Genomic DNA, 15,391 nt, shown 5'->3' with positions numbered 1-15,391 from the left:
TTGAGCTGCAACATTTTCTAGTGGAATCTCAGAAGTGTAATTGAATTAAATTTCGGTAGTGAGCTGAGCCTTTTTGAGTTCTGAACTTATGAGACCAATAAAATTAGGATTACAGAGAAAGCTGGCTACCTAAATTTGCAAAATCAAAAAGCTTTGGAAAAGCTGCTTATATTGTACATCAGCATTGTGTCTTATCTGATCCTAGTAGAAGGTAATGGGTATTATGGAGAACATTTTATAAGGAGAATATCTTAATGTGTATGTACTAATAAGAGCAACTTTCCACAGAGAAGCAATGATGTGTAATATGAAGAGAAAATGACTTGAACTCACAAAACTACATTTCAGTTCAATTCAGTAAGCTTCTCTCAATTGCCTACTATGTGCCATGCACTATACACAGACATTCAAAGAACAAGATAATCTTAGCCCTGTCTTCTAAGAGGGAAAACTCCTTGACCCCTATAAGTTTCAGTGTTCTCAATGACCACAAGTAGATACCATGATCAGTGCTACTCAGCACACGGGGGCATTGTGACAGGAATGCATTTTTAACTCTGAGAGGCTCTAGGAATGTGAATTCCTAGGATTTCAATTCAATGAGAATTTATTATGTACCTATGTGTCGGGGACCACAGCAGGTGCTGGGAGACACAAAGATAAAAACAAAATAATGCCCATCCACAAGGATCCCAGGTGATATGGATAAGTATATAGAAAACAGTGAGCTATCCTAGCAAGTGCTGCCATCTTAGTCTACCCTATTAGATAAGAAACACATCCCATTGTCCCTAAGTCCAAATGGACATTTTTTCTTCTTTTTGAAGAACGGAAATTCAAATGTCTGGATTGATGTATCTTTCCCTTAAGAGTTCGATCTCGGGGCAGCTAGGTGGCATAGTGGATAAAACACCGGCCCTGGAGTCAGGAGTACCTGAGTTCAGATCTGGCCTCAGACACTTACTTAACACTAGCTGTGTGACCCTGGGAAAGTCACTTAACCCCAATTGCCTCAATTAAAAAAAAAAAAGTTTGATCCCAACTACCACCATATGAAAACTAGCTTCTTAATGAAACAGTAATGACATTCTACATACATTTTTCAAGTTTTTCGATTTTTATAATCTAGTACACACTTGAACTTCTGTCTAGCAGGCTATACACACTTGGGATATTTGAATTTTCTACTGGACTATTTTCAAAATGGAATATTTAGACAATGGAAGGGTTCAGAATATAACAATGGAGAGATTCTCTGAGTACCGGTGTCACAGACTCAGCTCTTAACAACAGTAACAGAGAAAAAAAATACCAGAATCACATTTTGATCCTAAGAATGATTCATTGTTCTGTTGGAGACCTTACATTTCAGCCCTGAATCTGATGAGGAAGGCTTAGAGGTTAATTTGGAGACATCGTGGCAAGTAATCCTATTTGTCTGTATGAGACACTTAACCTTTACCTATTAACATGTCTTAATAGGAGTGACCAAAACTGAAGGCCTATTGTAGCTGCTGAATAGGGTACTAATGAAGCCTTGAGTAGCGGACATTTAGAGAAGTTGTTTCATTTTTCTTTATATAATAATTTATTACATCTGTAGTCTGCTTTCTGCTTTTTAAAGTATTGTATTATTTCTCAGAAAGTTTATGTGGTCCATAAGATCCAGAATTGGTTGAAGCTTGGAGGGCATTAAGTCTAGGGGTTCTTAACCTGGATAGATTTTTAGCACCTGCAAAAAAGAATTGTTTCTGCTCAGTCATTTCAGTCATGTCTGAATCTTCGTCACCCCATTTAGGGTTTTCTTGGCAAAGATATGGAAGCATTTTGCCATTTCCTTCTGCAGTTCATTTTTACAGATGAGGTAACTGAGGGAAACAGATAAGTGACTTGCCCAGGGTCACACAGCTAGTAAGCGTCTGAGGCCAGATTTGAACTCAGGAAGATGAGTCTTCCTGATTCCAGGTCTGGTGCTTTTTGCACTAAGTCATCACCTAGCTGCCCAAGTTGAGACTATATTTAGTTTGCTATTCTCATGGGATCATGAACTAATGTAATAGCCTTTTATGGCTTATAAAATCCATCCCTTACATTTCTCACCTGGGAGAACTTAAGATCAATAAATGTAACCCCCTTGAAGGCAAAACCTTGTATTTTTATCTTTGAAACCTCAACACCTAGCCCAGTGCCAGTACAGAGTAGATAATAATTGATTATTAAAATGAACTTTGAGAGAAATTGACTTGTCTAAAGCTTGACAGATTGTAGTTTTTTATCAGGGTCTTCTGACCCATATCTGCTCTTCTTTCAATTACAATTCATCCACACAGATATTTTCCCAGGTTTTCTTGTAGTCTTCCCTCTCTGTTGTGATTTTGACACTGTTTCAGCTAGGCACATAGTAGGCATGAGTAGCCTGTAATATATTTCCAGAATTTGACAACACTGGCCTACAGGATATCACTAGAGAGAAGTACAATGAGAAATGGAGGCAGGGGTGATGATATAGGAGTTCAAGGTAACCACTCAGTGCTTTACTATGTTAACAGATTTAAATTAAGGTCCCTGCAATGGTGGGTAAACTCTCTGTGGAGGATTTATGGAAGACAGAAAAGTTGGATATGATGAGAAGGCATGGATGGATTAAGACAGTGAGTGCCATTGAAGGAAGTACTCATTCATTCAACAAACATTTATTAAGCATTTACTATGTGCCAGGCACTGTGCTAAGTTCTGCAGATACAAAAAGAGGCAAAATAACAGATTAATGAGATCACTGATATCTCAGAGTCAAAGTATCAAACACAGCATCTACTCTCATGCTTTTACTTAGACAGCAGAGTTCTTAACAATTAAAAATGCCCCATGATACACAAATCCACACATTTGTTTCTTGTGACTATATTTTTCTGTAAGGGAGGCCTTTTATTTTTGGGGGGGAAGGGAAGTAGTGATAAAGATACTTTTAAAAATGGGGAAAAATAGTGCCAATGAATAATTTAAAAATCAAGGGCAGGAGGAAGTTTAAAAGGGAACAGAGCGGGGCAGCTAGATGGCGCAGTGGTTAAAGCACCGGCCTTGGATTCAGGAGTACCTGAGTTCAAATCCGGCCTCAGACACTTAACACTTACTAGCTATGTGACCCTGGGCAAGTCACTTAACCCCCATTGCCTAAAAAGAAAAAAAAAAGAAAAAAAAAAGGGAACAGAGAAGGGGCAGCTAGGTGGCACAATGGATAAAGCACCGGACCTGGATTCAGGAGTACCTGAGTTCAAATCTGGTCTCAGACACTTGACACTTGCTGGCTCTATGACCCTGGGCAAGTCACTTAACCCCCATTGCCCCACAAAAAAAGAAAGGAAAAAAAGGGAACAGAGACAAGTAGGGAAGGTCAGATTTGAACTCGGGTCCTCCTGAATCCAGGGCCGGTGCTTTATACACTGTGCCACCTAGCTGCCCCCTGAAATATATATTTTAAAAACCACAACTAAGTTTTACATGGTAGAGATTACTCAAGAGGGAATTTTTTTTTCTGCTCATTTTTGCTGAGGGAAATGCTCAAGTTTCCAAATTCATAATAATTTTAAAAAGCAATTTTAAAATGTCCCACAATAGGATATGTTGACCCAAATAATCTCTTAAGTCATGAAAGTATTGAGAGGAGGATGGATGCTATAATTTACTACCTGAGAGTCTGGCTGCTAAGGTCCTTTCAAATTAGAATTCTCTGATCCTGTTTTATCAATTCCATTGTTATTTCATGATCATGAAAAAATTCAATGTTTCTTCTCCCCTCCCTCAAAATATTATTAAGAATAAAATCTGTGCAAAGAGAAAGATAACATGGCATGTTGGATAGAGAGTTGCTTTCATAGTTAGAAAGTCCTACATTCAAGTCATTTTCCTCATTCTAGTCATTTGACCCTGGTCAATTTACAAAATTTCTTGGTTCCCTAGAAAATTCTCTAAAATGGTTTAACTGTACAAAGATAGTCATTAATAAACACTTTTTGAATTGGAAATGGAGTTGGTGCTAGATTTTGGAAGAACCTGAATGCCAGGAAAGGTGTTTGTGCTTTCTTCATTAGGCAGGAGAGATCATATCCTTCAGTCATGATCTAGCTATCTACCATTTGAATCTCCATATGTTTGCATGGGTTGAGTCTGGTTTCTGGAAGAAGCAATAATTTTTTTTAAAAAATAGGAAAAAAAACACTGAGAGAACACAAAATTTCCTCCCCACCTCCCCAAAAGCAGCAGAAAGCATTGCCTTTCTAATCCCTTTGTCATCAGACAACATACTGCTAAAAAATTTAGTTTCCTTGGAAAGATTAACTTTCTTTAACTTTATCTCAATCCTCTTTTATGTTTTTGGCCTGTGTTGTTTTGACCCAAGAATCTCTATTCTATAGCAGTGGCTGCTGACATCCAGGTTGGGATCAGGAAGATGGAAATAGCTCATTCCCCGCCCCAAGCTGTTTTGCTATGGTTGTGTCATTTGAGATCTAAAGGTCACTTTGACAGGGCATTCACTAAACAAGTGGGAAAAGTGAAGAAGTAGAAGAGATATATTTTGAATGGAAAGTTGGTGTTATTTTTTTTAATAAAAAGTTTGAATATGAAGAAATGCTTTGATTCTTAAAATGTCCAAGGTGGAAATAAGTGGAACTAAGGAGGAAACATGTTTAAAAATGGCTTTGGTGAATAATTTTTGTATCTTTATTTTTTGTGCACAAGCAATTTTGATGGACCGAACCACATAAGGTCACCATTTCAATTCTGTCTTTTCATTAGTCATGCTTATCTGCTTGTTTCAAGATAATTTTTGAAAGAGTTGACTGATTTTGAAAAATAAATCATTTTGTTATGAACACTTATCAAAAGTACAACTAGGGAATGGACATGATAATCTCTGAGTTTTCAGCCACCTCTAAATATACAATGATATGATTTTAAGTTAGATTCAAGATAGTGTCAACTATGTTGAAAGAAAATGGAAGATAAAAGAAGTTTTCAAATCAGGGAGATATACACCCACATATATGCATATATCTACATGCATATTTGTACATATATTTATGAATATATGTAATTTAAAAACAAATTATAATTTACTTATAAAAATATAATGAATATGATATATACACACATACCAACAGTCTCGTTGATGAGGGTACTAAAAGGGAAGACACAAAATTTTGTGACAACAGAAGCCTGCATCTTTAAAGTCACCTAATTGACTGAAAGACAGAATAGATCCCTCTGTGTTTATTGTTTCACTATAAATAAGTATTTAATTCTGCAGAGTCAATTAGGTGACAAAGTGGATAGAGTGTTGGGCCTGGAGTCAAGAAGATTCATCTTTGAGAATTCAAATCCAGCTTAGACACTTACTACCTGTGTGGCCCTGGGCAAATCACTCAACCTTGTTTGCCTCAGTTTATTCATCTGCAAAATAATTTGGAGAAGGAAATGGTAAGCCACTCCAATATCTTTGCCAAGAAAACCCCAAATGTGGTCATGAACAATCAGATAAGACTAACCAACAACAGCAATTTTTGGCATATGCATGAGAAATATCTGAATAGAAGAAAGCTTTTCTGTAGTCATGCATATGCCAAAATTATACAATATTTTTGAAAGAGCTAACAATAGAACTTTGTTCCATGATCCTTTAATCATTAAAATAAAGGGATAGGATCAGTAATTTGACCTGTGATTTCATTAGTACTGGAAATTTCTAAAAGAAGAAATTTCTTTGACTAGTGCAGGTTGCACCTTCTCTGTGACTTAGAGTCTTTGAGAGTTGGCTAGAGAAGGGGTATCAAAAGCAAATAGAAGGGGATACCTGTAGCCCACAAACTGACTTAGAAAACAACAAACTAACCTTCTCTATGTTCTATTATATTTTTGTTGATCTTGTTAAACATTTTCTAGTAGCATTTTAATCTGGCTCTATGATACCTCTGGATTAGAGCACTGAGATGTTAAGTGACTTTTCCAGGGTAACAAAGCTAACATGTCAGAAGCTAGACTTAACCCCAAATTTTCCCAGCTTTGAGGATGACTTTCTATTATTTTAAGGGAAGATATTAAAACAAAGATATATGTGCTTGTCAAAAGTGTTTTTTTTTCTATGGTCACCAAAAAGATCTAGCACAAAGTCCAAGGAAAAGACAGATTCCCTAGAAATGATGAGGGACTTTTAATGTTCCTTTTTGTAGGTGGTATGGTGCTGGTTACATAAGCTAAAGAATGTTAGAGAACATTCTAAATAATAAGACCCCTAATCTCATTATTCATTGTCCTCATCACCATCTTCTGCCATATCACGCTTACTAGGAAATAGGTGCTGTGCTAAGTGCTTTATAATTATAAGCCCATCCAATTCTCACAACAACCCTAGGAGATAGATGGTTCTATTATTAGTCCCATTTTACAGATGAGAAAATGGAAGCAAACAGAAGTTAAGTACTTTTTACAGGGTCATACATATAGTGTCTGAAGAGGCACTTGAACTCAGGCCTTCCTGACTCCAGACCCCTGGCATTATCCACTGCCCTGCCTAGCTCCCCAGAATAGCTATTGTTCAAAGTATGTTATCTTCTTGAATGGGTAACTTGTGGTGCTCACCAGGATTTAGGATATGGGATGTAGATCTTAATAGACAATACAAAGGAGCAATGACATGGGCACATGCTTGAGTAGGAATATATTTGACTGGATTGCCTTTGAGGGATTGCAAAGTTATTTTCATGACCCCAGGATACTTCCTGAAACAAATGAAACAATGAAGTACATGGTCAGTGTGAGGAGATTGTATCCCATTGTGCGCAAGTACATATTCAGGAGAAGCAATATAAAGGATGTATGTCATCAAACAAATACATGATAAAAAGTTGGACTGGCCATGTGTCAAGGTATAGACTCTGTGTATGTCTGACTTTCAGAAACGTGTATCATCCACAGACCTTAGCAATAAATATAGGCAAATATCTCCTTTTAGTTGTAGTCTTAGAGAATTCATTTCAATGTGGATTATCATGAGACTCAATTTTCCCTGCAGGTGGCCAGTTACAATTTCATCATTCCAACTGATTCTGTTTCCTTTCTTGAATTTTCTACATGACACCATCCCTACCCCCAGTGGGCTCATTATTCCCATGGGTTTTGACAACTTCCCTCACCTTTCCATATGTCTTTGTATTTACGGTGAAGTGGTGGTGGCCAGACTCCTATGGATTGAGTTGTGCTTACTACCTGTTAAATACAAAGTGGTCTCGGTCGGTCTGTCTGTCTGTCTGTCTGTCTGTCTGTCTGTCTGTCTCTCTCTCTCTCTCTCTCTCTGTGTGTGTGTGTGTGAGGGGGAGCAGAGTTTATTCACTTAGGGTTTGGGTGAATCACAGAATTAGAAAATTTCAGCGTTGGAAGGGAACTCAAGTTCTCTCTCTCCTAATACTGAAGAAAATCCACTATCATTATAAACCTGGGATGGTTATCCAAATTATGGTTGAAAAGTTTCTAATGATATCATAAGAAAATTAGGGGAGCATGGAATATTGTACTCTGTCAGGTTTATGGATAAGGGAAGAATTTATAGTAAAATAAGAGATAGAGAGCATTACAGTATGTAAAATTGATAATTTTGATACATCAAATGAAAAGGGTTTTTGTACATACAAAACCAATGTGGGTAAGATGAAACGGAAAGTAAAAAACTGGGGAAAATATTTTATATCAAATTTCTCTGATAAAGGGCTCATTTTAAAAATTTATAGGGAACTGAGTCAAATTTATAATACACGTCATTCCCCAACTGATAAATAGTCAAAGGATATGAACAGGCAGTTTCTAGAAGAAATCAAAGCTCTCTGTAGTCACATAAAATGCTCTGAATCACCATTTATTAGAGAAACATAAATTAAAACAACACTAGGATACCAATACACCCATCAGATTGTCTAACATGACACAAAAGGAAAATGACAGAGCTTGGAGGTGATATAGAAAAAATAGGAATCCTAAGGCATTGTTGACAGAATTGTGGAATACCTGCAAACTGATCCAACCGTTCTGGAGAGAAATTTGGAACTATGTCTAAAGGGTTATGAAACTGTACAAATTCTTTGACCCAGCAATACTACTGCCAGGTCTGTATGCCAAAGAGATCAAATGGAAACAGACCTACATGTACAAAATTATTTATAGCTGGTCTTTTTTGTCATGTCAAAGAATTAGAAATTGAGGGTATGCCCATCAACTAGGGAATGGATGATCAAGTTGTGGTATATGAATGTAATAGAATACTATTGTGCTGTAAGAAATGATGAACTGGATGCTTTCAGAAAAACTTGGAAAGACTTACATGAATTGATGCAAAGTGAAGTGAGCAGAACTAGGGGAATGTTATACACAGTAACAACAGCATTGTGTGATGATTAACTATCAATGACTTGGCTATTCTCAGTAGTACAATGATCCAAAACATTTCTGAAGGACTCATGATAAAAAATGCTGTCCAAGTTCAGAGAAAGAACTGATGGAGTCTGAATGCAGATTCAAGCATAGTATATTTTTTAACTTTCTATATTATTCTTGGTTTTTTTGTCTGTGATTTTAAAAAAATGGCTAATATCAAATGTATTGAATGATTGCTCATGTATAATTTATATACAATTGCTTGCCTTCTCAAGGAGAGAAAGGGGTAAGGAGGAAGAGAGGGAACATAGAACTTAAGATGTAAAAAAAAAATCAAATGTTAAGAACTTTTGTTTCCATGTAATTGATAAAAAAAGAATTAAATTTTAAAAGTTTTTTTTTAAGAAAAGTTTCCAATGAGGAGAAACCCACTATATCCTGAGGTGATAAAACACAACACAACACAACACAACACGATACAATACAATACAATACAAGCCTACTTTTTGGTCTACTCTTTCGACAGCTCCAATTATTATGTTTTCCCCCCTGCCTTATAGCAAGCTTATGTTAGCCTCTTTGCACTTTCAAACTATTGCAGTAGGTTCTATCCTCTGGGACCAACAAACAAAGTTCCAGTCCATCTTCTATATGACATCCCCACAAATATTTAAACATAGCCATTATGTCATAAGATTTTAGAATACAGATTCAGAGCTGAGTTGGAGGAGAACTTAGTTGAATCATTGAGTCAAACCACCTCATTTTGGAGTCAAGGGAATTGAGACCCAGTGAGGTAATAGAACTAAGTGTCTAGGATGAGGTTTGAACTCAGGGCTTCCTAAATCTACATTGGATACTCTATCTGCTAACCCATGCTGTCTCTTCAAGTGTGACACCCAAAGGTGAACACAATATTTCCAATATTGTCTGACCAGGACAGAGTACAAACAGACCCATTTTCTCCTTGTTCATGGAAATTACAGGTCTCTCTGCAGTCCTAAGATTACATTAGCTTTTTGAGCTGCCACATAATATTGCCTTATACTTAGCTAACAGTCTGCTAAAACCCACAGATCTTTTTTTTAAGACAAACTTCAGTTTATATTAGGGATACTCTTTAAATTCATTTTTCTTCTTTTTCTTTTCCTTATAGATTTCAACAAACCATGGTGTCCATGCAGCAGGATTTTTTATGGCATTTCTAGTCTCAGTAGTACTCACCTGTGTCATGTTTTTATTTATGTCTCAGTCCCGATGTTTCAAATGGAACATCTGTAATAAAAACAGGGTAAGTAATCACATGAGTTTCCCTATATTGTTGATACTATTCATGTTAGCTCTAAAATATGCTGGTATATGTTGTGGATTAGGTTGAACCTATAGTTGTATAACAAATGATCATAACCAAGGCCATAGAATGTTACAATCACAGAGGTAGAAGGGAACTTAGAGAGATCATTTAGTACAACTCACAATACAAGCATTCATCCTCTTGACGGTGTCAGTTCCCAGAAGGTAAGTCATCCTTCACACATGCTTTGCTCTGGCTTCCCAAATGTCCTATACATGCTCCTGTCTCTGGGTCTTTGTTCATGCTGTTCATGAATCTGGAATGTTATTTATCTTATTTCTTGCCCTCTCTTCCTATTTAATTCTCCTTTGTCTTTTAAATTCTATTTTGAATGTCACTATAAAGCTTTCCTTGATCCTTCCTTTTCCCCACAGAGTAACGACTTTTATCCTCAGACCTCACATATCATGCTCTTTTGTACTTCTCTACTGAACTTTTCTTGTATTTTTGTGTATTGTGGCCAGCTGTGCTTTTATTATATATCTCTCTTACTCTGTCAGCTCCATGGGACAAGGGCTATGATTTATGTATATTTTGTGTCTCCCAAAGTACCTATATCAACATTCTACACAGAATAAGTGCTTAATAAGTGATCATTGAATGAATCCAGTCTATATTTTAATACTTCTAGGGAATTCATTCCACGAGGCAGCCTGTTCCATTACTGACAAGTTCCTACCATTTGGAAGTTATTCCTTTATGTGAAGCTAAAATGAGTTGTCCTAAAATACAGTCAATTCTTTGTTATTGGTAGAGATTGAAGTAGAGATCATTGTATGTGATGAATAATGCACGAGCAATCTCAGAAATCTTTTACTAAGCTTCCATTTCTTATTGTCATTGAACAATGTATTATGCAAAAGATAGACATTGTTCCTATACAGGTACATATAATCTACAAATTAAAAAAAAAAAGTTTTATGGTTGAATATATAAGGCATGAAGAACACATTGAGAGATAAATATTGGTTTTTATTAAAATTGTACTGAATTCTGATAAGGAAAAATGACACCATATATTTGTATAAACACTTAGTTTATAACGTACTTTAGGATCATAAATTTAGAGATACAATAGTCCAACCCCTTCATTTTACAGCCGAGGAAAGTGAGGCCACAAGAGCAGAAGAGACTTGTCTAAGACTACATATTTTAGTAAGTCCCCATTTAGGACTTGAAACAAAGTCTCCATCTCTAAATCAAGGGTTTTCTCCTGTGAGGTAAATAAGGGAAGTGACATTAAAACTCATTCATGGCACAAAAATATTACTTTCATTAAAATTTACCATGTCCTTACCTTAACCAAATCACTTAATCATAAGCCTCATGTACACAGAAACCATAATTTTATGTCAGTTATCCCTATGGTCCCTGGCATAGGATCTTGTATATAGTAAATGGTCAGTAAATGAGAATGAAGGAAAGAGGTATTAATTCCTCTAATTATTCTGAAAGATTTTTAAAAGGAATTTTGGATTTCAGAATTTGGTGTATTTGAATGACAAAAGCAACATGACTTGATGGCTTGAGGGGAGAAGAAAAATGTGAGAAAGAACCAGATAGAAAAGGTCCATGATCAGATGAAGAGGACAAGGAGTCAATTTCCATTTGGGTACAGAAGCTCAAGTAGCAGATGTTGTGCCTTGCTTGGAGAAAGAAACACATGAATTGGAGATCTGATTGAATCACAGAATGAATAAGCTGGAAGGGACCTTAGGATATGGACTTGAGATGTTGGCCCTGAGGGGTATTAGAAATCTTTCAATTCAACACCCTTAATTAATTCCTAGCTGTGTGACCATAGGAAGGAAGGAAGAGAGAAAGGAAAGAGGGAAGAAAAGAAGGAAGAAAAGGAAGGAAGGGAGGGAGGGAGGAAGGAAGGAGGGGAGAGAGGAACGGAGGGTGGGGAGAGAGGAATGAATGAAGTGGAAAAGGAAGGAAGGAAAAATGGAGGGAGGAAGGAAAGAATGAAGGAAGAGAGGAGGAAAGGAAGGAATAAAAGAAGGGAGGAGGGGAAAGAAGGAAGGGAATGAGGGAGAAAAGTAGAAATGAAACAAGCATCATTTATTAAGTACATACTATGTACCAGACACTGTGCTAATCACTGTACAAATATTATCTCATTTATCTTCTCAATAACTCTGGGAGGTCAGTGCTATTATTATGCCCATTTTACAGTTGAGAAAACTGAGGAAGACAGAGGGCTGACTTGCCAGGGTCACAAATCTAGCAAGTGTCTGAGGCCAGATTTAATTCAGGTCTTCCTGACTCTGCCTGACTGGTCCAAGGTCTATCCACTGCACCATTTATCTGCCTACATAGGCAAGTCACTTATTTTTTTTTTGGACCCTAAGTTTTCTTCTTTGCAAAATGAGGATAATAAAACTGTAGCATTTAAATATTGTAGTTTTAGAGCTGAGTAGAATCCAAGTTTCCTGACTCCCAATTCCAGACAATTGCCACTACACAATGGACAGACAGCCATGTGTGTTGATGGAGAAAGCAATAGGTGGAGTAAATAGGTCCCAATTCTTTCGTTAACTAGCTAAATGACTCTGAGCCTCTTTTTCCTCATCTAGATTGGACCTGGTGACCTCTAGTGTCCCCTTCAGACTTAATATTATAATATTCTAATGGATACCATATAGAGTGAGATCTATACCATGTTAATTAGACATCCAAATGCTCATGATCTTTGTGAGGGACAGCTTATCTATGTAGCAAAATGCCTTGAATTTCTGATGGTAACTACTTGCCTTTCTGGAATTTTGTGCTTGTGTGTATGTACTTGATTTTTCTTGTTTTGTTTTTAAACATTAGAATTAGGTCAAGAAGCTATGTATGTATGTGTGTGTCAGTGTGTGTGTGTGTGTGTATTTGAAGTTAGTCATCTTAGACAGTAATTTTCTCTGATATATAGCAATGTGCCTGGTAGAAGACACTTGCTTCAGAATGGTCTGAATCATAATAATGATAATAATACCAATAACAAACCTGTGTGATTTTAAGATTTGCAAAGCATTTTACAACATTGATCCTCAAATCCTGTGAAGTAGGTACTATTATTATCCCCATTAAATATCTTGCCCAGGGTCACACTGTTGGCAGGCATCTAACAAAGGATTCAAACTCATGTATTCCTGACCAGCACTCTATCCTACCATCTAGTTACCCTGGTGACTGTCCTATGATAGTGAATCAAAAAGGAAATATATTGAACCAAATCCCAAGTCATTCATTCAAATAAAGTTTTTACTCTGTATTTCATGGGATTTCAGGGGTCAAGGTTCCCTTCAAAATCATATTTTCCAGGGGATTTTATCCTTGGGGGGTCATGGGCCCCTTTGGAAGTCTTGTGAAGTATATGGACCTCTTCTCAGAATATTTTAAAAGGAAATGGTCAGTTTCAATTATTGAAAATAAAGATGTACTTTTTCTCATCCAAGTTTGTGCCCTCCTGCAAAATCTACCAACAGGCCCTTTGGAGTCCATGGACCCCAGATAAAAACATTCAGATAAAGTCCAAAGCATTTATTTAATGGCTGAAGAAACTGAAGTTTGTCCAAAGCCACATAGCTCCTTATTAACAGTGTTGAATACATGTTCCTTCAATTCTGTTTCATACCCTTTTCCCACAATATTCCACCTACTTTTATTAACAATTTCCTTTTACTGTAACAAAACTGAAGAAACATGGAATGGTATATGAATAGCCCATCTCCCTTTCCAGTTAGGAATCCTTATCTACCCCATCTCCCATGCATAAGTCATCATTTACCACCTGCTTCCACCTGCTTTCACTTTTGTCCTTTAGTTTATTGCTTTTAACATTCATGTGCCTCATTAATGGATGATAGTTGGCAAGAAATCAGGCAGAATCTATGACAAGAGTTAATTCTGTGTCTTAGAAGGAGATCACAGGCTTGGCAAGGTAATCAGCAATGTGTTAATTTGATTCCAACTTTGAAGATCTTTGAACATTTTGCCTTGAAAATTCATGGTAACTTTTAATCTTAGATTCAAATTATTTTCCTCTCGGTAGTTTTGCTTTCTTTTTTCATAATAATAACTTACGAAATACAGAGAACACATAGTTTGATTGGCCTCACCTACCTTTGCAAAGCTTACTCTGAATACTGTATAGGGAATCATGACTGACATTCCATTAAAGTGAGAGCTTTTCCCTCTGTGTAGCATGAAACAGGATTGAAAAATGGGGCCCATTGTCTTGGTAGTGTAGCTTTACGCACCCAAATTGAAAGGGCCTCAAGAAACATGGATGAAAGGATAGAGGTATATTATTATGTGTGTAGGTGACACAAAGTTAGCAGGTAACTTACATGTTAGATAACAGTCAGGCTCCCAAAATACCCTGACATGTTAGACTGGTATTCTCTATCTAATCAAATGAAATTTAACCTGAATAAGTTTAAAGTCTTACATTTCAGTTAAAAGTCAACCACATAGGAGGCAGATAGGTGGTGTAGTGGATAAAGCACTGGCCCTGGATTCAGGAAGACCTAAATTCAAATCCAGCCTCAGAAACTTGACACTTACTAGCTGAGTGACCCTGGGCAAGTCATTTAATCCCTCATTGCCCCACCAAAAAAAAGTCAACCACATAAATAGAGAATAAAGGTTTTGTTGTCCAGTTGTTCACCTGTGTCCAACTCTTTGTGACCCCATGGACCATATAGCATGCCAGTATTGTCCATCGGGTCTTCTTGGTAAAGGTCCTGGAATGGTTTGCCATTTCCTTCTTTAGTGGATTAAGACAAACACAGGTTACCTGACTTGCCCAGGGTCACACAGCTAGTAAGTATATGAGGCTGCATTTGAACTTAGATCTTTCTGACTCCATTCTATCTGCTGAGACACTTTGGTGCCCCCAAACAGTGATTCCTGTGGAAAAGATCTAAAGATTTTAGTGGACTGTAAGATTCATGAGTCAAAAGCGTGATATAACTGCCCCAAATGCTAATATAATCGTAGACTATGGCACAGTTTTCAGAATAATGGAGATTATAATTCTGTCCTTTTTCCCATCCTGGCCAGACCGCAATCAGAATATTTTATTCAGTTGTAGATAACAAATTTTAGGAAGGTCATTGACAATCCAGAGTGCATCCATAAGAGGGTGAAAAGGGTTGTGAGAAGACTGGAAAGCATGATATATGGCAGAAGGGGGAGGAGTTGAATAAACTAGCTAAATTTATATTGTAGAAGAACAGACCTAGGGAGGAACATGATAGCTTTCTTCAAATATTAGAGAGGTTGTCATGTAGAAACATATTAGAATGGGTTTGATGGATCACTGAAAAAAGAGCTAGAAATAGTAGGTAGAAGCTTTAGATGCAGATGTTGACTTAATATAAGAAATATCTTCTTAACCATTACAACCGCCCTAGTGTCTAAGAGGAATTAGTGAACTCCCCATAGCTGAAGAAGGTCAAGTGGAGGGAGGATGACCACTGGCTGGGAATGTTTCAGCAGAAGTACCTTTTAGGTAAGGGTTGTACTGCTTACCCTGGGTTCATTAAAATTCGAAGCTCTATCTCTTTTATCTTTTCTAGTCTTACCATTTCCTAGATGGCAACATAACTCAGATTTTCTAAAATT

General features: G+C 36.9%; 1 protein-coding gene across 1 annotated transcript in view; it reads left to right on the top strand.

Annotated features, from left to right (window-relative positions):
* The window catches only part of EVC2 (EvC ciliary complex subunit 2), a 261,845-nt gene that overhangs the window by 51,523 nt on the left and 194,931 nt on the right, over positions 1–15,391 (top strand). Inside the window, exon 8 of the mRNA XM_043972227.1 lies at positions 9,575–9,709. Within this exon, the coding sequence (XP_043828162.1) occupies positions 9,575–9,709 (135 nt within the window). The remainder of the gene's footprint in view (positions 1–9,574; positions 9,710–15,391) is intronic.

This window comes from Dromiciops gliroides, chromosome 6 (genome assembly GCF_019393635.1).
Source record: "Dromiciops gliroides isolate mDroGli1 chromosome 6, mDroGli1.pri, whole genome shotgun sequence".
Lineage (NCBI taxonomy): Eukaryota > Metazoa > Chordata > Mammalia > Microbiotheria > Microbiotheriidae > Dromiciops > Dromiciops gliroides.
The sequence above is the reverse complement of the archived record's forward strand: the minus strand, read 5'-3'. Positions and strand labels throughout refer to the sequence as shown.